At 39.7% G+C, this 24,532-nt stretch overlaps 1 protein-coding gene across 2 annotated transcripts in view; it reads right to left on the bottom strand.

Annotated features, from left to right (window-relative positions):
• SRGAP1 (SLIT-ROBO Rho GTPase activating protein 1) overlaps nt 1–24,532 on the bottom strand; it is a 321,179-nt gene that overhangs the window by 113,602 nt on the left and 183,045 nt on the right. For both annotated transcript variants that reach the window (XM_066258243.1, XM_066258244.1), the window contains exon 4: nt 11,428–11,490. In XM_066258243.1, coding sequence (XP_066114340.1) covers nt 11,428–11,490 — 63 coding nt within the window. The remainder of the gene's footprint in view (nt 1–11,427; nt 11,491–24,532) is intronic.

Genomic DNA, 24,532 nt, shown 5'->3' with positions numbered 1-24,532 from the left:
ACACAATGAATGCTTAATGAATGCTATTAATAAAACACTGTACTTTCTATCATGTCTTTTAAGCCCACAATAAGCCTTAGCCCTGCCAGGGCTCACTTGTTTATTCTCAGACACCTGAGAGGCTGAGAGCAGAAGAATGGTTTTTGTTTTATGGATCAAAGCAATAGAGCTGCAAAGAGACTTAATCCTTGCCCAACAAGTCAACAGAGAAAGTCAGTGAGAGAGAAGGTCACGCAGCAAGTCCTTATTTCAAAAACAGTTTTCATGGAAATCTTCAGAGGCACTGAAATACACGTTTAATCTACGGAAAAAGAAACTAGCCAAGAGTTGGCACATGGTGTACATATTAACCAGGCCACACAGAACACAGTGACAGCAGAAGTGGCAAAGTGTCAGGAACCTGGCACTGCTGGGGGGAAAGTGCATGTATAATGGAAAGCCAACGAAGGTACCAGAGTTGCAAAGTCACCTGCATTTTAAATATTTAATTCTTTTCAGGGAAACGTTTCATGTATCTTCAATATTACATGTGTGTATTAGAGAATTTGAGCTATATGGTTCAGTAGATGAAATATTTAAGCTGAGGATACAAGACACTTGAAATCTTAAAAGCTCTGTATACAACCCTTAGGATTGCAGCACCAACTAAAATGGAAAGACTGATGTGGAATCCTTTTCTTTTAATGAAAAATGACTTGGAATTTGACACATACACCTTGTGCCTTAAATCCATAACTTCTTACTTCATTTACTGAGGAGGAGGTGGGGAGGGGCAGTTAAGCTGTGCAGGAAAGCTTTTTGAGTTTTCAAATTGCTTTGGAATAGACGTTCAACCATTCTTTCATGCCTATGTTCTTGATACGCTTGTTTTGTTCTTCTCTGGAAACGTCTCAACTTCTGTTTTTTCTCTCTGCATATGGTTGCAGAGAGAAATTCTATGAATATATTGTGTTTTTCCTAATTGTTTCTGCTCACATTGTTCCTTTAGCCTCAAAAGCCTTCCCTGCCCTTTCTCAGTCTCTCCTGTTACTGAAAACCTGTCCATTTTCATATCCTTTCCTCTGAATTCTTCTTAATCCTTAATGTGGAATTCTCTCTTTGGGTCTCCAACACCCTTTGCCTGAACTTCTCTGTTGGTACATAACGATCTGCTTGATGTTATAATCATCAATAAAAAGAGAGTTCTGCCTGGTCTGAGACTTTCTAGCTGTGTGACCTTTGGCAAGGTGTTCCACTGTGCCTCAACTACCTCATAAAGTTGCTGGAAGAATTTAATGAACTAATTATGTACTTAGAATAGTACCTGACAAAGGTTAGCTGTTATATATATATAATATATATATGGTATTAATGTTATTAATACACATATTATATTACATATATTATATAATAATATATATTACATATATTTGGTATATATAAATACATAGTACAGTATATAAATATGTATGATGAATAATGGTAAACAAAGTTAAGTACTTTAATTACTTAATTACCCAATTAAAAAGTCCTGACTAAGCCCTGGCCGGTTGGCTCAGTGGTAGAGCGTCGGCCTGGCATGCGGGGGACCTGGGTTCGATTCCCGGCCAGGGCACATAGGAGAAGCGCCCATTTGCTTCTCCACCCCCCCTCCTTCCTCTCTGTCTCTCTCTTCCCCTCCCGCAGCCAAGGCTCCATTGAAGCAAAGATGGCCTGGGCGCTGGGGATGGCTCCTTGGCCTCTGCCCCAGGCGCTAGAGTGGCTCTGGTCGTGGCAGAGCGACGCCCCGGAGGGGCAGAGCATCGCCCTCTGGTGGGCAGAGCATCGCCCCTGGTAGGCATGCCGGGTGGATCCCAGTCGGGCGCATGTGGGAGTCTGTCTGACTGTCTCCTCCGTTTCCAGCTTCAGAAAAATACAAAAAAAAAATCCTGACTAAGATGTTTGTTATTAGAGCATTCTAATAATTTAAAAGTTGTAATACTATATTTCAGAATGTAAGTTTAGAGAATATGTTCTTTCAGAAGGGTTATTGATATAAAACAGTCTGTAGAAATTTTTTGTTTTTACTAAACTATACTTTCTAACACTTTCTTTTTCTTATCCAAGGCAAATAATATTTTTCAGTTCATACTGCTCATTTTTATTTTTATTTCTTAAAATTTATTAAATTTATTGGGGTGACATGGGTTATTAAAACTATGGACTTCAGGTGCACAGTTCTACAATACATTATCTGCATGTTGCATTGTGGGTTCGCCACACCCAGTCAGGTTCCGTCCATCACCGTCTACCCCCTTTGCCCTCCTCTACCCCCCTCCCCCTTCCCTCCTGCAATCCCCGCACTGTTGTCTCTGTCTATAACTTTTTTTCTCTTTGCTTTGCTTAATCCCTTTACCTTTTTTCACCCAGCCCTTTATTGCTCACTTCTTTTAAAAGATAGTCTTATTTGTAGTTTATAAGTACCAGTCATAACTAAGTCTCAAATCCCTGAGAGAAAAATGAAAATTCCAAGCAGGAGCTAGGTGCTCTTGGCTTCATTAATTAGCAGGGTGTCCTACCTAAAAGATATCTACATACAACGTCTTTATCAAACAGCTATCCTCACAGATCCTTGCAGTGGAAACTATTACTCCCAATCATTTTGTCAGGAAAATGAAGCCAGGTTAAATGAGCTAACCTAGTTTCCAAAGTCAGACTTTGTCAACACCGAGATTAGAACTCAGAAGTTGGCCCAGAGTCAGATGATGCCAACACCCCTTTCTTTCCAGCTAAGTGTCTAGTAATAAAACCGTGGAAAGAATATATGGAAACACTTTATCAGCCCAAGATCTCTAAATACTATGCTTTTAAAAAAAGTTTTCCAGGTGGGATAACAGAGAATGTGGTATTCCAAAGAGGTTTTCAACTTGGGAGATTTTTACTGATCATTTACACCTTATTTCTCTTTGTTTAGAGTTTTGTTCCAAGACCTAGACTTCTTTGTAGTCCATTGCAAAAGAAAATATGCTCATTTTCACTACAGAACTATATATTTCAAATACTCAAAATGCCCTTGAGCTAAAATAAATACTTCACCAAAAAATAAAAATAAAAAATCTCTTTGCGACTCAGAGGAAAATCTTCTGATATGAGGTGGCAAGTATCTTCGGTTCTTTCTAAATCAGTGGTCCCCAACCTTTTTTGGGCCACGGACCAGTTTAATGTCAGAAAATATTTTCACGGACCGGCCTTTAGGGTGGGACGGATAAATGTATCACGTGACCGAGACAAGCGTCAAGAGTGAGTCTTAGACGAATGTAACAGAGGGAATCTGGTCATTTTTTAAAAATAAAACATCGTTCAGACTTAAATATAAATAAAACGGAAATAATGTAAGTTATTTATTCTTTCTCTGTGGACTGGTACCAAATAGCCCATGGACCAGTACTGGTCCACGGCCCGGGGGTTGGGGACCACTGTTCTAAATGACTTTTCAACCTTGATTTGGTCATGTTTCTGCATTAGAGAGGAATGCTTTAGCACCTGGTTCTCAAGAAGCTCACAGAGCCAGCCAAAAAAGCTTTCTTCAGCAGTCCTCTGAGGCGGAGATTTCAAGGAAGGGCTTGAAACAATAAACAGTGTCTTCCCTCCTGTTCCCCCTAATAAACAATTAGTTTTTCATTTTAACATTTTAAAGAGATAAGTGGTTCAAGGGTACATAAAGGGTAGAGAGGATTATCTGTGTGCATTCAGCAACCCTGCTTTCCATATATAACTTCTGTGCAAGATGCTCAGCAGCCTCTGGCTTTGTACTAGGACAGCATCCACTCTCTAGGACTGGGTATTGAAATTTGTTAGGCAAGTCAGAGCTAGAGCTCAGAAAGAAAAACCAAGGGTGAATGGAGTACCCAGTAATGGAATCTTAGCAGCAACCCCTGTGCGTGAATACACAGTAAGCAGGTAGTGTTGACACACACGTATAACACCAAAGCTAAAATGAGGGATTATGTTTTAAAGTTGGACTCCAAATAAACATATCCTAATATAAAAGCAGAATGTGCAAAGCCATTTGGGTTTGCCTATTTTGTAACCCATAACGATAGTCTGAAAAGCTCAATCAAGTTTTGACAAGTGTCAGTCAGAGCATGCAGTTTAAGAGTTTTTCCTATGCGTTGTATCTAAGAGATCAGGTTCCACGCTTCCTCCCCCCACCTGCCTTGCGCATCTGTTCCCTAGGCAGCTGTCCAGTGGGGAATGATGGCCCTCAAGGGCAGGATCTGGGTTTAGGTTTGGAGCATTCATTTACTGCCTGGCATGATCCTGAGCTAATTATTCTGAGTCCCAGTTCCCATTTGTTAGCACTGGAATTAGGAATACCTGCCTCCTAGGGCTGCTGCGAGAAAGGATGGGGATAATATGCTGGACTCATGGTAAGGGTCCCATAAATCTTCATTCTTTCAGTTCTTTCCTCTTAATGGAACTTGAGGATGAATTACCTCCTGACTCTGGCCCAGCCATGTGTATCATGGATATACAGAAAGTGAGATAATTAATTATATATAATTAGCAATCAATTTCATGCAGATTTATCGTGACGTCTGTGTTGATCTCTATTTGAATTTGCTTTTTGTTTTTTTAAATGCCATATTTAATGCTGAAAAGCCTAGACAAAGTAAAGAAATATTAATATAGGACAAATGACTGTTTTTCTACTAAAATCCACCCTAACCTTTTTAAGACTTTGGTATTAGGGAGGCAGGCTTATCACTTTACTTCTCTGTTTTAGGAGGAGCCCTTTAACAGACTGATGAAGGTATATTTTGTTTTCAATGTTCCTCTAAACTTTTATGTCACTGTTACTCTGTTTTTGTCTTTTCACTTCCCTACTAACCCAGTCACAGCACTGTGCACATTTATGATTCATTTGGTTTTCTCAGGGGAAGTAACTCTCCTTTCTCTTTTTGTACAAAAGTAATATATACTCACTGTAAGGAAAAACCACCTACATATCATCTGTTGTTACATTAATATTATTAATATTATCCCTGATCTCCATATTCACTGTGAGAGGCAGAGAAGGAGCTGTTACCATCCCCACACCACTGATGGTGACAAAGAAGACACTGACTACTAACTTTGTTAAGTATCTGCGTGCCCAACACTGTTCTGAATGCTTTATTATCCATATTAACTCAGCTTTATTTTTCCATTTTAGCACTTACACCTGCCACACTATTAATGCACAATTATTTGTTATGGTCTGTTTCTCCTCACTACAATATAAATGCCTTGAGTAGAAGTATATGGTCTGTTTTTATTCACAGGTATAGCTAAAAGTGCCTGGCACTGTAGTGGGCACTGCATGATTGTTGAATAAACAGTCTTTGTAACAATGTGGGTGGGCCTCATCCAATCCATTGAGAGGTTAAAGAGAATAAAAGGATTGAGTAAAAAAAGACACTGTGCTTTCTCTGCCTGACTCTGTTTGAATGAGACATCATCTTCTCCTGCTTTGGATTTGAACTTGAGCTAGAACTTATACCATTGGCTCTCCTGGTTCTTTCTTAGGCCTTCGGACTTGAATCAGAATTATAATATGGCTCTCTAGTTCTTTGACTGTACCCACCTCTCCCTTTCTCTCCCCCCCATATATAATATATACATAATATATATATTTATATAATATATAAATATATTTCCATCCCATTGATTCTGGAGAACACAGACCAATGCCCAGATTGGCTAAATGACTTAAATACAAGTTTCAAATACAAGTTTGTTGATTGCCAGTCTAGTTATTTTTGTTTCTTATAGCACAATATTCTCCCTATTTTCTTAATCCCCTTTTGGTTCTCTTTCAAAAGTTAAACTCAAAAGAAGTTAGTGGATTAGACTCAGAAAGGGAGTCCAGGGATCTTGGTTCACCTTTTTACTGCTGGGTCATTAAGATCAACATTTCCAAGAAGTCAGGTTGCCACTGAAGCACAGCTTCAATTTTTCACCTATGTTTTTGTTAAAGCGACGAATGCCATTGACTCTAAAAAACACATGTGAGTAGGTGAGAAACTGCTTACGTGCGTTGTGTTGTTAGGGTGGTATTAATATTTAGAGATCTTTGCTAGAGAATGGTTTCCCAAAACTATGGCACTAGAGATGAAATGACGGTAAAGGACACGGGCTCTGCGCCTGGACTTGAGCTCCCACTCTACTATTTCCTGAGTGACCTGGGGCAACTCTCCAAGCCTTAGTGTCCTTTACTGTAAAATAGGGATAATGACAGTAACTACCTCACAGAGATGCGTTGAGGATTGTGTGAGAAAATGCAAGTAATGTGCTTCGCAAAATAACTAACACACACATAATAAGCATGCATTAATGTTAGCTACTCTGACAGGCATGGCTAGTTACCTACAAATACCTCCCCTTCTCTCTCAAAGTCACAGAGTTCCCAGTTTTTAACTGGTTAGCAATGAGCTGGCCAGCTAAAACACTCTACTTCCCAGGTGTGTGCAGCCTGATGGGACCATGTTCTAAGATCTGGTCAAGGAGACGTTAGGTAAGTGTTATATGCAACTTTCATAAAGTCTCCTTAAAAAACAGGGAACCTACCCTTCTTTCTTTTCTCTATTTCAAGAATGCAGATGTAATGGCTGGAGCTCTAGGAACCAACTTGAATTATAAGGACAAAGCTTACAGTTAGGAGCCTGATTGTAGATGGTCTTCTTTAACCTCCATACCAGCCCTGGGCCGACAATCTCTGAACTTCTTTTATGTGAGAGACACTACAAACCTCTATTTTGAATATGCCACTATTCTGAGTTCCTGTTGCTCAAAGCCAAACTCATCCTAACTGCTGTGGTTGGCACTTGTGGTCCAAGAATTCTTTTGGAGGCCTGATAAAATTTTGAGGTCCTGCTTCTGCAAATAAAGGCAAAGTTGAGGCAAAAATACAGAAACCCTTCCTCCTCTTTCAAACGGCACTCTGTTGCCACCATCCTCTTTTCCCTGCAGAGAAGTCCTGATGCACACAGCCTATATTAAAAGAATCCAGCTAGACCAGGCAGTGGCGCAGTGAATAGAGCGTTGAACTGGGACGTGGAGGACCCAGGTTTGAAACCCTGAGGTCACTGGCTTCAGCACGAGCTCATCCAGCTTGAGTGTGGGACCAAAGACATGACCCCATGGTCACTGGCTTAAGCCCAAAGGTTGCTGGCTTGAAGCCCAAGGTCACTTGAGTCACTCTGTCTACTGTAGCCCCCCGGTCAAGGCACATATGAGAAAGAAATCAATGAACAACTAAGAAGCCGCAACAAAGAATTGATGTTTCTCATCTCTCTCCCTACTTATCTGTCCTCTCTCTGTCAAAAAAAAAAAAAAAAAAGAATCCAAAAAAATCTGGTTTACACTAAAGTATAATGACCATAGAGTATCTCTTCCTATTTTTCCTGGCTATTTATATTTTAGGACAAAGCTTTATGATATAATGTATGGAATAATCAATAGGCCTATGGGAGAAATATTTTTGGGTAAAGAAGTCCACATAAAAGGCTGCTGCCCACCACTAAGGTTGACTATAATTTAGTACAAAGCTCTCCATTGTTATAAGAAAATTCATGTACTCAGAATGTCCACTTTCAACTCCTGAGGAACATGCAGGACTAAAGGGAAGGAGTGAATATCTGTCTGAAAAGGCAATAAAATAGCATCCTCGATTCCCAGAGGCTACTTATTTTAACCTGTTATTTCAGTAATCACTATTGCACCATAAGTTGTACAAAATTCTATGCAGAATACAACTCAGAAGGTTATTTGTTCATAACCAGTCGATGGTTAAATAAGGAACCAAAACTACATTCTCCCAACTCTTGGTCCACTGCTCAAATACTCCTCAGCTTTTCTCATTTTCTGAATATAAATTCAGTATTTATAATAAATAGATTTCATTTGAATAGGACAGAATTTGTATATATGAATTTAAAGTGTAAGAGAAATCAGACTTATCTTCTCTTAGAGTAAAAAGTGTGTGTGTGTGCATGTGTGTAATATGAAGGTCTTTCCCTATGAAACATGACCTCTGACCTTGGCTGAGCATGCTCTCTGATTAAAATAATTTTTTTTTTGGTATTTTTCTGAAGCCAGAAATGGGGAGGCAGTCAGACAGACTCCTGCATGCGCCCGACTGGGATCCACCTGGCATCCTTACCAAGGGGGGCATCCTCACCAAGGGGCGATGCTCTGCCCATCTGGGCCGTCGCTCCATCGCAACCAGAGCCATTCTAGCATCTGAGGCAGAGGCCACAGAGCCATCTCAGCGCCCGGGCAAACCTTGCTCCAGTGGAGCCTCGGCTGAGGGAGGGGAAGAGAGAGACAGAGAGGAGGGGGGGAAGGGGTGGAGAAGCAGATGGGCGCTTCTCCTGTGTGCCCTGGCCGGGAATCGAACCCGGGACTCCTGCACGCCAGGCCGACACTCTACCACTGAGCCAACTAGCCAGGGCCAAAATAAATTTTTTTTCCCCAAGAATTCAAAGTGCTACAGACTACCTAATGAAAAACTCATTGCTTGTCTCTTCTACCCCTTAATTCCTCAACTGATTTTGAGAGGTTAAATGCCTGACAGTGTCATTCAAACTCTGTTGGTCATTTCCAGAACCTGGCTCCTTCAGGCTTTCAGACTAATACTGATGAGAGTTTCAAGAAAGTGCCAGCTTACTTGATTCAAGTAGCAGTCTGCTAAATGTCTAAGCCCACTTGATAGAATAAATCCAGGAATAATTTCACTATACACATCTCTCATTGAGATAAAATTTTCATAACATTCTATTGAATTTTCATATTCAATGATCAAGTTTATTATTGCCACTATTGTTTTGACTAGTACTACTAGTTTCCGACCAGAATCAACAGGCTCTTGTATCTGATGTCATGACAACCATCAGACTTATTTTTTAAACAAAGCCCAAGCAAAAGGAACCACAAGGAAAGTGCCAAGAAGCCCTCATCTTAAAATAGTTCAATAGAAGATGATATAGCATTTCTTTTCTGGAAGTCTCAGAGGCACAATTCTCATTTAACTTTTAATTTCTAAATCCAAAATTTCTAGAAATGGTTCATATCTTAGGTTATCAGAAATTAATAAATCACAGGCTAATAAATGGCCTTTATCATTAAAAACTCTCTTTCATTGGGTATTTTTTAAAATATGACCTTATAACATGAGACTTTTGCATATACCTACAATGAAAAGTTTCTGAAGGAGGGCCTGACTGGTGGTGGTGCAGTGGATAGGGTGGGATGCTGAGGTCCCGGGTTCGAAACCCTGAGGTCACCAGCTTAAGCACAGGCTCAACCAGCTTGAACGCAGGCTCACCATCTTCAGCACGAGATCCCCAGCTTGAGGTTGGGCTCTTAGACATGACCCCATGGTTGCTGGCTTAAGCAAGGGGTCACTGGCTTGCCTGAAGGCCCCCACCCCATCAAGGCACATATGAGAAATAATTAATAAACAACTAAAGTGCCACAACTACAAGTTGATGATTCTCATTTCCCTCCCTTCCCGTTTCTCTCTCTCTTGCTAAAAAACAATACTTAAAAATAAGTTTCTGAAGGAGAAACTGGGCCTGACCGGTGCTGGCGCAGTGGATAACGCTGAGGGTGCCAGTTTGAAACCCGGGGCCTGCCTGGTCCAGGCACCTACAGGAAGCAACTACTATGAGTTGATACTTCCTGCTTCTCCCTCCTCTCTTTCATTCTCTCTTTCTCTCTTCTCTCTAAAAAAGTTAATAAATTATAAAAAAAGTAGGAACTAACACACAGAAACTGTCACTTAAATTCATAAGTACAAGTGTAGCAGATGTGCTACATAAAAATATAAATGTATCACACATGTACAAAAAATTAGAAAGTAAATTTTATAAGAATACCACTCATTTCATAAAGGTTTAAGATTATGGGTTCTTTTAATTAGCAAGTATCAATGGAGCATTAGAAACAATTTAATTCACAAAACTGCATTTTACACACATAGCTTTTTAGGAACAAATTGAATTTGTAAATCAAGAAACATTTTAATTCTAAGTTTCAGGTTTAATTTGTCTGTAAGGAAAAATTCAAATAATCTTGTGTAATGAAAATGCAAATATCTATAGTTAGAACAAATTAGTATTAGTCATTTCTCATTATGTTATTCTCTCTTATAAAATAAAAAGTCATAAAATTTCTCCAGAAGGAATTTGCATTTAATAAGATGATCATTAAATGTAAAACATATTATACAGGCATATGACTAATTCCAACTTGCAACCTCATTGGTTTTGGTTTTCTTAATAAAATGATCTTAAATTATTTAATCTCTTGTGATTATATGTAGTAGCCTGAATAAAATTTAAATTCAGAAAATCAAATTATTGATAAAAAAAATATACATCCCCCCCAAATAATTTTAATATAGTAAGTCATTAACCAAACAACTTAACTGAAATTGGGGGAAAAAATTAAAGTACCAGAATAAAGCAACTCTAAACTTCTCAAGTCCCAGAATAACTAATTTAAGAATGGTAACAATTTAAAACAAAATACTTGGGATTGAGTATATGTACAGATTACGTATAATCCAACCAATTAAAAAGATGTATTGGAGCACCTATAATCTAGTTTCTTTCTTTCTTTTTTAAGATTCTATTTCTTGATCTAGGGAGTGTGGGGCGCTTGAGAAATATCAGCTCATAGTTGCTTTACTTTAGTTGTTCACTGATTGCTTCTCATATGTGCTTTGACAGGGCAAGCCTGAACCAGTGACCTCAGCATACCAGGTTGATGCTCCATCCACTGTGCCATCAGACCAGGCTAATCTAGTTCCTTAAAGTGTGATAACTGTATATACATATTTATTTGAATAGTCTCCCCAAATTGAGAGAGAGCAGCAAAAGACTATAGCAGTGTGCATCTATCCACTTGGTTCATTTCAACTGGACAATGATCCATCAGTGCCCTTGCTTGGAATGAATTATAATAAAAGCAGTATTTGGCCCTGGCCAGTTGCTTCAATGGTAGAGTGTTGGCCTGGCATGTGGATGTCCTGGGTTTGACTCCCGATTAGGGCACACAGGAAAAGCATCCATCTGCTTCTCTACCCTTCCCTATCTTGCTTCTCTCTCTCTCTTCCCCCTTCAGCAGTGAGGACTCAGTTGAAGTCCTCGACACCCTCATGGGCATTGAGAATGGCTCCATGGCCTCTGCCTCAGGCATTAAGAAGAGCTTGGTTCCTGAGCAATGGAGCAACACCCCAGATGGGCAGAGCATCACCCCCTAGTAGGCTTGCCAGGTAGATCCTAGTCAGGGCACATGCAGGGGTCTGTCTCTGCCCCCCTTCCTCTCACTGAATGAAAAAACAAAAACAAAAAAACCCTCAGTATTTCTGCAAACCATAATTCTAAATCAAAGATTCTTGCAAAAGAAATATTATGTGCTTACCGTATACAGCTCATTAAGAACCTTCATTAAATCCTCATGAAGCTGGAATGCAATCTCCTTGCTCTGTAATTAAGACGTTAAGAAAGAATATTTAGAAATGTAATAGAAAACTTGTTTCTAAATTTTTTATATCTTAAGAAGTCCACTGACTAAAGATAAAATAATACAGTATATAACACAACAGAAGGACGGCATGTCAATAAAATAAACCTCTTTGACCAAATGGTTCCTTCAAAATCCTACATATATGCGCCAAGGGTCACCACAGGCTGGACAGAGGCAAACAAGTGATTGAACAATCTGAATGGCTCTCCCAACATCTAAATCAGAATTTATCAAAAAGAGAGAGAAAAGGTAAGCAGGATGAAGCATCATGTTTGCTCAGAAGTTGAGTTGCAGAACTAATGTCATTAAAAGATGCATTCCTGCATCCTATCACCCACATTGGTATCATTCAAAGGAGTTTTGCAGTCTGAGTCCCAAAAAGCTAAGTTAAAAACCAAATGGCATATTAAGCCTTTCTTTTCAAAATAACTATTTGACTGGCTACAATTTTAAGAAAGCACTTTCAAAGCAATGAGAGGGTAAGGCCACTTAATGGTCCACATACTTTTGCCTCTGTTTTTATTGAAATTACTTTCTTTTTAAAAAAACAATTTTATTTATTCATTTATTTTAGGGGGTGGGAGAGATAAAGAAAGAAACATCAATTTGTTGTTCCACTTATTCATGCATTCATTGGTTGATTCTTGTATGTGCCCTGACTTGGGATGGAAGCCACAACCTTAGTGTATTAGAATGATGCTCTAGCCAACTGAGCTACCTGGCTAGGGTTATAATTATTTTCTTTCAGACATAAAAGAATTTAAGTCTTGTACTCAGTTGGTAAATAATAACATTTAAAATAGTCTTCCCTCGGTGAATTCTGAGAGCTTGGAAGAGAAATATCTGAATATTTTTTCAGCCAAATCTGTAAGCAATTTTATTGGAAATCATATATCCAAATTTATTTTTTCTGCTTTGGGTTCATTATATAAGTCAATCATAGAGAATGGAAAAAAAGATGTGTAGAATGGCTTAATTTATAGTTTGAGACAGTAACAACAACCAGTGGTTCCTTTATGTGTCTGCCGCTGGACTGTCGGGACGAGGGCTAAGGGCCATATCTTCATCAGCCTTTCGACCCTGGGGTCCTACACTGTGCTTGGGCACCAGGCCAGGCCCAGGGTGAGGCAAGTGAGGCAGGTAGGGCGTGGAATTGAAGGAGGCACTCACTCTACCCATGGTCCAGGTCCTGCTTGGACACATAAGAAGCTTCCAATAAAAACTTGCTAAGTGAATCTGTAAACGAGCTGAAATACTGTGTTTGTGTAATCACTAAAGTCATTACCATAATGGCTGAAAGCGCGTAAGAGGGCAGAAAGCAAAGGCCCACAGACCATTCTTAAGAAAACATTAGGACCGCAATGAAACACAGTTCAGCTGTGAACACAAGGCCATGGGGTCAGGCCTCCCTCAAAAAAGGCCAAATGTGATGAAGCAAAATTTGTGGAACATAAAAGAGTGTGTGGGAAGATGACATCAGAGCCGTATCTAAATCTGGAGAAATTCAAATGCATTTGTGATAAAGAGTACTGCTGTTCATCATGCTCCAGCAGCTTCTAAAAATCTCTAAATTGGAATTAGAGATTATGTTTATTTACTGTGTCCCTGATATGTGAAAAGGGTTCAGAATCACTCAAGAGTGAAAGTCACAAGTGAGCAAATGAAGCCAAGTGAAACTCATTTTATTTTCCCTAAATCTTGGTTATTCTGACCGTATATATTACACTACAGTCTCCTATGGCTTCAGCTTGGTGTTATTTTAATATCAAATTTCATTCAAGGATCTGGGCCACCAATCCAGAACTCTCTAATGGGATCAAAGGCCAGCAAGGACTGGGCTCAGCTGCCTGTCCTTCAGGAAGCAAGTCCAAAAAGAAAATATTTTTTGGTGAAGACTTTAGAACAAAAACAAAAACAAAAATGCTTAAGGTTCAATTAGCTTCAAGCTAAGAATATTCAGGATCAGATTAAAGATTTAGGTTTGGATGACAAGGGCAGTCCAAACTATCCTATACAATATATCTTAGAATAAACAGGAAGATTCTCTGTATATTTCAGATTTTACAAGAATTCAGGTAATAAGGTAGAAGGAATCTACCATAGACCAAGTACTCTGCTGAGGAGACTTACACTTTTCTTACACCTTTCCCCAGAGGTTCTGAACTATAAAAAATTTGTACAGAAGCAATATAGCATAATGCTTAAAAGGATTCTGGAGTCAAAATGCCTGGGTTTGAAGTCTCAAAGACCTAGGATTCCCCTGGGCTTCAGTTTCCAGATCTGTAAAATAAACAGTCCTTGCACCTATCTCGTAGGGTCAGTGAGAGCAGTAAGCAGAAGACACATACACAGCACTCAGAATGGTACCTAGCACACAGTAAACATCCCATAAATGTTATCTTTATTTATTTTTTCCTACCGACACTGTTTATAAAGGCAACTCCCTTGAATGAAAAGGCTACATCGTGTTTTTCTTTCTTTTGGTCACTATGGACACTTAATTCCACTGATTCCCCCATAGGAAGTGCTTGGCTGATACAGGTTGACTTGATTTGAAATCCCTCCCTATTGCTCTGGCCTCAGACTCCCTCCAAGTGACTCCTGATTTGAAAAGGCCCCAGGATCGTGCTCCAGCCTTCGGGCATTTCTTACATCCCTACTTCCTTGCTGTATTGTACACTGAATTTACCTGTCTTCCATTTTTGTGGGGGCCCTATTACTAGTGGTTCTAGATGAATTTAGCCAACATCTACTAGGAAATGGACAGATCCAGAGCTGAATATCAAGCCTATTTCCAATTGCTTATTAATATTGTCACTTTTATGTGTCAGATTCCTCAAGCCAGTGTGATGAAGATAAATATAACTCATGAAAGAGACCCTGAATGAGCCAAGATCCAGTGGGAATTTTAGATTTTGTGAGAAGTTAGTGAGGAGTTAGTTCCTTATGGGTAGGTCTCCCAGCTATCTTCATGACACGTTGTCACCAAAGTCTCTGCCTGTGTTAGCTCTGACTCTCAACCCAGACCCCCGTGATGTAGTAAATAACTTTGTTATCGACCTTTGTCTTCCCACCACCACACCTTTTGTCTGCAAAGATTCTTAAAGAACTAAACTGTGCCCCGAAGCACTACCTCTTGTGACTACAGTGCGAAACATGAATCCACACACCCTCAGATTCAGATACTTGGCTGGACACATCACCATCCTACTCTGAGCCTGGGGTCATGGTCCCTGTCCTCCTGGCCCAGAAACAATGAAAGGATCATCTCACGCCAACCCCTGCCCCCTACTGCACACATGTCTCCAATTTATTACAGGAACAGTGAAAAGCAATCCTTTCTACTAAATACTACTCTATGCCCCCCCCCCCAATCTTAAACCAAAGCAATTTTAAACAAAAACACACCTGCTCAGGCACACAGTACAATGGCTTTCCAGACTAATGGACTAAAAACCTCTCAATAAAAAATACTAGGATTATCAAAAGTCCATCAAAATTCAATAGGTTAAATATGCCTCTGGATTCTATTTCATTAAAATTTGAAAACAGTGAGAGCAGACCCTTGACCTTTCAACAAGAACTGCTGAGTAAGGAAAACAACACTAGCATTAAGTGAAGCAATCAATGTTCTCTTTGTACAAGAGAAAAAAGTAACTTTATGAAATAATATACTGTATGTTTGAAATAAAGTATTTTCTATGTTACTTGAGATTGGATGATTAAATTGACTTTTTCACAGAAAGAAGATTCCCTTAAATGGCTTCAGGAATGGAGTTGAAAAAGGGAAGAGGTTTTTGGGGTTTTTTCCCCCATTAATACAAGCCTTGCTCAAATGCTGGTAAAACTTCTGATGCATTGCAATTGCAACAGGATTCTGGGAGTCTTACCCAGAAGGAAGAAAAACGATTAGAACTTCCATTCAGTTGACATTTATTAAACATCTCCGATGCATAAACCTAGAGTTGAATACAGGCCTATTTCCAACTGTTTACTGTTGTCACTTTGATATTTTAGATACCTCAAACATAAGTACAAAATTAATAGTCCCCAAGTTTTTTACCTTTTTCTATTATAAAAACAAATTAAGCATATTAAAGAATTTTGGGGGGGAAAAAAGAGAAGAGAAGGACAAAACCACCACCATTATGATTTAATGCATTTCTTTCAAGTTTATCTAAACATAGGTATGAGTTGTAATCATTCTATAACAACAAAGTATATTTTCTACTCTTTGTTTCAGTTACCATAAAATGTTCCATGTCTTTATATAAATTTCCAGAGCCATCATTGTAATTGGATTCATAAAGAACTACCCAGTGAATGTATATTAAACATTTTTCTATTATGGCTTCCAATATTCCCACTCTTTCCCACCAATCATTCAATTATTTACTTATTCATTCAATTTCACAAATATGTTTTAAAACTCTGAAGTATTATCACAAATGCTGATCTCAGGCTTATCTTGCATTTTCTGTTGTTTCCTTAATATAAATTCTGACATGAAATTACTAGGATAAAAGTATTGACATTTTTTAGGCTCTGGCTGGTTGGCTCAGTAATGGAGTATCAGCTGGTGTGTGGATGTACTGGGTTTGATTCCCAGGCAGAGTACACAGGAGAAGTGAACATCTGCTTATCCACCCCTCCCCCTCCACTTTCTCTCTCTCTTCCCCTCTTATAGCCATGGCTTGATTGGTCTGAGCTCATTGGACCTGGGTGCTGAGGATGGCTCCTTGGAGCCTCTTCCTTGGGTGCTAAAAATAGCTTGTTTGCAAGCATGGCCCCAGATGGGAAGAGCATTGGCACCAGGTGGGGTTTGCCAAGTGGATCCCAGTTGGGGTGCATGCGGGAGTCTGTCTTCTCTCCTCTCCTTGTAAAAGAATAAAAAAAAAATTAACAGTTTTAAGACCCTTAATACATACTATAAGGTTTTTAAAAAGGTTCTAATACATTTATATTTCTTATAGTCTCATGGAAGTCATAATCTGGGGTTCATCCCCTTGAAGGAGAAGTCAACAATCCTACCTATTCTGGCTAACCCATTTTGCTGTATGTCATTAGAATAAAAAAAAAATCAAATTATGTCTTTTCTCTGATTTAAAAGCCATCACACACTTGCTATATTTTTTTCAGAATAAATTTTTGAGAGAGAGAGAATGATAGAGGGGGAGGAGAGAGATGAGAAGCATCAACTGGTAGTTGCAGCACTTTAGTTGTTCAGTGACCTTGAATAAACATGCCTTGACCAGGCGGCTCCAGCCAGTGACCTTGGGATCATGTGGATAATCTTGCACTCAAGCAGCAACCTGGGGGTGGGGGTCCTTGAACCTGCAACCTGTGTCCCAGGTCTATGCTATCTCCACTGCACCACCACTGGTCAGGCAGAGTTTAATTTTTTTAATCACCCATAATTTCCCCCATCTAACTTTTTTGCTTTACATCCCACAAATCTCCAACCATATCCTGTAGTCTCATCATAAACCGTTAACTTGCAGGTCTCTGCTTTGCCCAAGCCATCCCCTCTGCTGGGACTCTCCTTCCTTCTTTTGCCTGGTACAATCCTACATGTTACTCTGTGGAAAACTTTCTTATAACTCTGCCTTGAGCCCTAAATAAAAAAAAAATACACCCTCCCTTCTTTATCATTTCATAATACATATCCATTTATCACCACTCCTGGGCTCTATAATTTAGTGGTTAGGAGTTTAAACTTTAAAATATAACAGCCTGTTTTCAAACTACCTTATGATAGTCTGTGTATCAGTTAAATCATTTTGTGAGACCTCAGTTATTTCAATGGCAAAGGGAGACGTCAATAGTCTGTATGTCCCAGTTTTATTGGGGCGGTCCTTCTGAAACACTTAACACAGGACCTGGCACAGGGAGTGTTAAACTGATGCTACCCATTAGTATTATGCCCCTCACATTTCTTTCTTCATAAACAGAGTTTGAGAGCATGGGGTCCATCCTAATCATCCTTGCATTCCCAGGGCTGCTCTGGTACCTGGCACAGGAGATGTTCCATGTTTGTTGAATTAAGGGGACTCACAGCTGAGTAAGGCATGACCCTCCAGAGTCCACTGTCACAGTGGAGCCAGCCGTGCCCAACCAGCTTTCACTAGCGAGCACCAGGACAAGCGCAGCACTCATGGGTCTTGGCCAGGATGTCCATTCTCTCCCAGAAAGGAGAGAAAGAAGGGCAGAACAAAGAGCATAGTGATACAACCACATGTGAGTACAGTGAGCACTCAATCAAGTGATCTCTGTGGTTGGGTTAAATGACCAATTCAGAGGGCATCTGGCCCGACAGAGGAATTTTTTTTTAAGTAAATCTATTGTGATGACCAGTTAAGAAGTCCTGACCTTATCCTGAATCAGAGTAGGAGGAAGGGACAAAAAGGAAAGCCACATTAAATATTTAATGAGAGGGTTTCAAATGATATTAGTGTCTCATGCTTGTTTAGTTTTGGATGTAGATCCTGTTTAAAGGAGTCAGGCCATCCTCCCCCAGTATGTGTGCTTTTAAGTCCAAAGCACATGTTGATCTGTCTTTAAGTCCAAAGCACATGTTGATCTGTCTTCCCTTAAATTCATGTAAACTGTGAAGACAGTTAACAGCATCCCCCAAAATGCCTAATGGAGAAAGCTGGGTTGGGTTTAATGGCCTGAACTAAACTTCTGGATAATATTTATAGTGCTTCTGCACAGTTCTCTTCTGTCTATCAAGGGACATGATTCTGTACCTATTAGAGTAGCTAGCTAAATATCAGCACATGGAATTCGCCTCAGTCTGCTTCCTTCCCCAAAAGAAAAATAATATCATTTCAGACAAAACCCTGTACCACTAGAAAACGTGGAAAAATTATAAAGAATCATAATTCTTTTTTTGAAACAAGAACCAAAGCTTCATTTTTGAAATAATAAAACTTAATTTATTTTTATTTTTACTTTTTTTTTCCCCTGAAGCTGGAAATGGGGAGGCAGTCAGAAAGACTCCCGCATGTGCCCGACTGGGATCCACCCGGCATGCCCACCAGGGGGCGATGCTCTGCCCATCTGGGGCATCACTCTGTTGCAAGCAGAGCCATTCTAGCGCCTGAGGCAGAGGCCCCAGAGCCATCCTCAGCACCCGGGCCAACTTTGCTCCAGTAGAGCCTCAGCTGTGGGAGGGGAAGAGAGAGATAGAGAGGAAGGAGAGGGGAAGGGCTGGAGAAGCAGATGGGTGCTTCTCCTGTGTGCCCTGGCCGAGAGTCGAACCCGGGACCACTGCATGCCAGGCTGACGCTCTACCACTGAGCCAACTGGCCAGGGCCAAAACTTAATTTTAAAGAAAATATTGGGGGCACCTCCTAGAATATTTACTGAAGTAACTGCTCAGCAGACGTGGCATTTGGAATCCAGGAAAAAGGTCTGTGGTGGCTGTGTTCAGCCGTGAGTAAACAATCTGAAAGAAGCAAAGTCACATACACCAAAGTCACTCATCACCTCTCAGGGGCAAACAGCACTTGAACAGATAGGTTAAGTAACTCACAACTGAGATTTAAAATCCTACAGGGAATAAAGTAGATGACACAACTATTTCCATTTTCAGCTTGCATTTCCTTAACTCTTTAAGAAACATTTTTCATGCTAGGGCTGCTTCTCTACTCAAAACGGTGGCACAATAAGAATTACCTTTTTGGAGCTGCTAAACAAATAATCACTTGCAGTGGCTGATGGAAACAAACTCACCCAATTAAAATCAAAACGTCTGGAAATGCTGAGGTTGCTGGTTCGAAACCCTGGGCTTGCCTGGTCAAGGCACATATGGGAGTTGATGCTTCCAGCTCCTCCCCCCCTTCTCTCTCTCTGTCTCTCCCTCTCCTCTCTAAAATGAATAGATAAAAAAAAAATAAAGGAATAAAATCAAAACGTGTGAGGAAACTCTGGTTCACACTGTAATATAATTTAAAATATCAGAAATATATTTCCAGGCCATTTTTTTCAATATGCTAAACTTTACAAAAATTTAATAACAGCTTTACTGACATTTTCTCAATATTCCCATAATAATATGTTTTCTTTAGAAGAGTGATTTTTTAACCAGTTTGCTGTAAGAATGTTTAAAACATGCAATTCCTGACTAGTTAGGGGCATTGACTTCTTTTCCCTTAGACTGTCAAATAAAGAAATGACAATGGCAAATGCAACAATAGCTCAGTGTGAATGAATTAAAATTATACCTATTTTTTTGTTTGTCAGATCGGCAAAAAGTACACTATACTTTTTGGTGTGCCAAGAATTTTAGTAATTACTTTATGTGCATCGTGAGATGAAAAAGGTAAAAAATCACTGCTTTAGTAGATGAACCTGAGTTGAGTATTTTATCACGAGTGCCAACTATCTTTCCCTTTACTGACTGAAATCCTAGGCTACACTGCTCCCCAGCGTGACAAAAGCTTACATCTATGGCATGGCTGGCTGGGACTACAAATATAGTCTGTGGTGAGGCAAACTAGACCATGTGGTGTAGAAAACCCATGATTTTAGTCTCTAAAACTGCAATAAGAAAAATCCAGGGACTGTTTACAAAAGAAAATTGATAAGTGAGAGATGTGCTCATTTACAAGTCATCCATCGAATTAGTAAGCAAAAGGCAAAGATTCTTGAGATATTGATAAAAGTTCATTCATTCACATTCTCACCCACACATTCCCTCATTCATTCTACCAGATTTTAGGAGTACCTTCTAGGTGTCAAAGATAGAAAAGTGACCTTATAGTCCAGTGAGAGAGGTAAAGAAAATAATTTCTCTCTTTTTCCTTTTTATTTTTTTTAAATTTTAAGTGAGAAGAGGGGAGATAGAGAGACAGACTCCCACATGTGCCCCAACCAGGATCCACCTGGCAACCCCTCTCAGGGGCCAATGCTCAACTGAATCAACAAAGCTATCCTCAGTGCCTGAGGCCAACAATCGAACCAATCATGCCACTAGCTGCAAGAGGTTTTGAAAGGAGGGAAAAAAAAAAGGGAGAGAAGGGAGAGGGAGAGAAAAGCAGATGGTTGCTTCTTATGTGTGCCCTGATTGGGGATCAAACCAGGGATTGAAACTGGGATGTCCACACGCCTGGCCAACGCTCTATCCACTGAGCAAACTGGCCAGGTCCAAGAATCAAAATTCTTGTACCACCTCCTCAACCTGCCTTTCTGGAACTCAAGTAACTGTTACCCCACTATGTACATCTCACCATTCTATAGGCTACACTCCTCACCCCAGCTAGCTGTGTAACTGAGGTAAGCTTTTAGTCCAGGCATAAGAGGTGCCCTAATATATCTATACTATGAATTGAGTAGGTGTGGCCACCAAGAGCCTCACCTACACTCATCTTCTCAGAACCCCAAGACTTTCCATTTCCTGTTCTTTCTGTAGAAGAATGCACTTGCTCTAATTCTTCTGCAAATCTCACCAAGTTTTAAGACTTTAATCAAATGCCACTCTCTCTATGAAACCTTTCTCCATTTTCCTAGGCATATACATTACTCAATCCTCTGCACTCTTGTGGTCTTAGGCCCTTTCTTTGGAAGGGCAGTTACTGATTTATAATATAATTTTTACCTCCGCAATTATTTTCCTTTAATCAATTATAAGCTCTTTTGGGTACCAATTAAGGAGTTGTGTCTTACTCATTTTTGTGACCTTAGCACTCATCATTGTATATGCCTGTCACATAATGATAATCAATAAAGGTTTGTTGAATGAATAATGAGATAAGATGTTTATTCTGTTTTGGAAAAGAAAGCTGATCTCAGTAATAATAAGCTTCAGGGAAAAAATGAAAATGAAAGGAAGGAAAATAAGTTACAGTAGATTTGTCAGGACTCTTCAGTGGAATTAAAAAATGTTGCCAAATAATAAAAGATAATTATTTTAGCAATTTCCATCTTTAGAGCTAAAGAAATGAAATTTTTACGGGTATGTTTATTCAAGCCAGTGCATTAGCCAATTACGATTCTCTGTTCAATTGCACCTATCAAATTTTAAAAACTAAAAATGGTGCATGTATTTATTTACTGTCAATTATTGGACATTACTGGTTTTCCTCAATCTAAACAGTTAATATTTAAAAGAGAAATTATTGATTGATTTTTAGAGGGAGGAAGGGAGAGAGAAAGAGAGAGAAACATAAGTGTTGTTCCACTTATTTATCCATTCATTGGTTGACTCCCCCTGACAGGGGATTGAACCTGCAACTTTGGCATGTTGGGACAATGCTCCAACTGAGCTACCCAGCTAGAACCTCATAATTTTTAATTTTTGCAAATATTTATGTTGATCTGACAAAGTATTTAGTTGGTAAAATATCTGTTTAACTACTTATCTAATAATAAGAAAATACTTTTTTCTTTGAGATTTAAAAGGTACTGAAATCACTCTGACAGCATTTTCAGTACCTCATTACAACGGCATATTTTTGGGTTGCAATAATTTAAGGTATCACACATGTTCCTTAATTCAAATATCTGCTATATAAGTAGGACCCCTTAATACGGTATTTATTGCAGCTGCTAAAAATCTTTTAGAGTCCTACATGTGGAATTAAACCTAGTCTTCAACTGATGAGAAATCCTGGCCAGCAACCCGAGTACTGCTTTCAGGTTGCTTTAAATGTTAATTTCAAATGCAGACACCTAGACGTATGGTAAGATGTTCTCCTCTCATCACTTCTTTTCTTAAGACTGCAATTTCCGGCCCTGGCCGGTTGGCTCAGTGGTAGAGCGTCGGCCTGGCGTGCAGAAGTCCCAGGTTCGATTCCTGGCCAGGGCACACAGGAGAAGCGCCCATCTGCTTCTCCACCCCTCCCCCCTCTCTTTCTTCTCTGTCTCTCTCTTCCCCTCACGCAGCGAGGCTCCATTAGAGCAAAGATGGCCTGGGCGCTGGGGATGGGTCCTTGGCCTCTGCCCCACGCGCTAGAGTGGCTCTGGTCGCAGCAGAGCGACGCCCCCCGGAAGGGGCAGAGCATCGCCCCCTGATGGGCAGAGCGTCGCCCCCTGGTGGGCGTGCCGGGTGGATCCCGGTCAGGAGTCTGTCTGACTGTCTCTCCCCCGTTTCCAGCTTCAGAAAAATACAAACAACAAAAAAAAAAGTCAAGGAAAAAAAAAAAAAAGACTGCAATTTCCAGCCCTGGCCAGTTTGCTCAGTGGATACAGCGTCAGCACTGGGTGCTGAGGACAGCTCAGTTGGTCCAAGTGTCAGTCTTACACACTGAGGATAGCTTGGTTGATTTGAGCATCAGCCCCACACCGGGGTTGACAGGTGGATCCAGGTCAAGGCAGGAGTCTATCTCCCTTCCTCTCACTTAAAAAAAAAAGGGGGGGGGGGACTGTAATTTCCTTCTTGTATGAGGAGAGTGAGTAAAAATTCAGTGTATGGCTCTTTGAAAATGAACTTTATTAAGTCCCTATCTTTATTAATTTTTAATTGATTTTAATTTATTGTGTTTCAGATTCTAGTGTCACCCGGATTACATCCCCCCTACCTTGTATTCCCCTCAACATCACCCTTGCCCCCCTCCTCATAGCACCCTCCCCCCTTCCCTTCAGGTTTATCCCATCCTCTCATCCCCTTTCCCTCTGTCCTCTTTTTCTCTGGTCCCTTTGATCCCTTCCCTGTCTAAATTCCATTCCTCAGTTCACATTGTTCATTGGATTCCTCAAATGAGTGAGGTCATATGATACTTTTCTTTCTCTGCCTGGCTTATTTCACTTAACATAATAGTTTCTAGGTCCATCCATGTTGTCGCAAAAGGTAAGATTTCCTCCTTTTTCATGGCCTCATAGTATTCCATTATATTTATGTACCACTGCTTTTTAATCCACTTGTTCACTGATGGACACTTGGGCTGTTTCCAGATCTTCACTATTGTGAACAATGCTGCCATAAACATGGGGGTGCATTTCTTCTTTTGAAACAGTGACTGAACCAACCTAAACCTGGTATCGAATGGTCTTTTTTCCCTTCTCTTCATGGCAAATGAGGGACTGGGTGCCTTTTGACCTACTCCATGTATGCTAATGTACTCTAGTGTTATAAACCATGTGATTGACAAAAATAAAAATCAAATTGGAATATTTCTTTTAAAAAATCTATTTAGGAGAATAGAAGAGTCAATCTGAACCAAGAGTTCTAAACTGGTGCCAATTCCCTTGGCGCCCCCACCCTGATATCTGTTACAATCTAAAGATGTTTCTGATTTTCACAATAGGGAAGGTGCTACTGGCATTTAGTGGGAAGAAGAATCCACATTCATCCAATTGTTCTCACATAATTAATGTACCAATTTTCCTTTGGCTGCTTTCAATATTTTTTTCTTTATCTTTAATTTTCAGTGTGATTATAATGTGTCTGACTATAAACTTCTTTGAATTCATCTAGTTTGGCTTTCGCTGACCTTCTTGAATATGTAGGTTTATCGTATTTGCCAAATTTTGAAGTTTTCTTGCAGTGCTTTTTTTTTCTTTCCAAACACGTATTTTTCCTGCACACATTCTTGCTCCTCTCCCTGTCCTTCAGGGGCTTTGCTAACACAAATGTCAAGCTGCTTAGTATTGTCCCAAACGTTACAGAGGCACTAATTATTATTATTTTTTTGATCTTTTATTTTTATCTGTTGTTCAGATTGGATAATTTCTATTAATCTGTCTTTAAGATTAACAGAAATTAATCAGACTTTTTCTTCTGTTAGCTCTGTTCCGCTACTGAACTCATTGGGTGAGTTACTTTCATTTGATTACTGTATTTTTCAGTTCTAAAATTTCCATTTGTCTATATCTTCTGTTTCTTTGTTGAGACTTCCTATCTTCCCATTTCATTTTAAGAGTGCTTGCCCTTATTTCTGGAAACATTTTTATCATGGATGCTATAAAAGTCTTTTTTGGATAAATTCCAATGCTTGTGTCATTCAGAATTGGTGTCTGTTGACTGTCTCTTCCCAGGTGAGTGGAAGTCTTTGTAAGG

This window comes from Saccopteryx bilineata, chromosome 2 (genome assembly GCF_036850765.1).
Source record: "Saccopteryx bilineata isolate mSacBil1 chromosome 2, mSacBil1_pri_phased_curated, whole genome shotgun sequence".
NCBI lineage: Eukaryota > Metazoa > Chordata > Mammalia > Chiroptera > Emballonuridae > Saccopteryx > Saccopteryx bilineata.
This window is presented reverse-complemented; position numbering and strand designations above follow the sequence as displayed.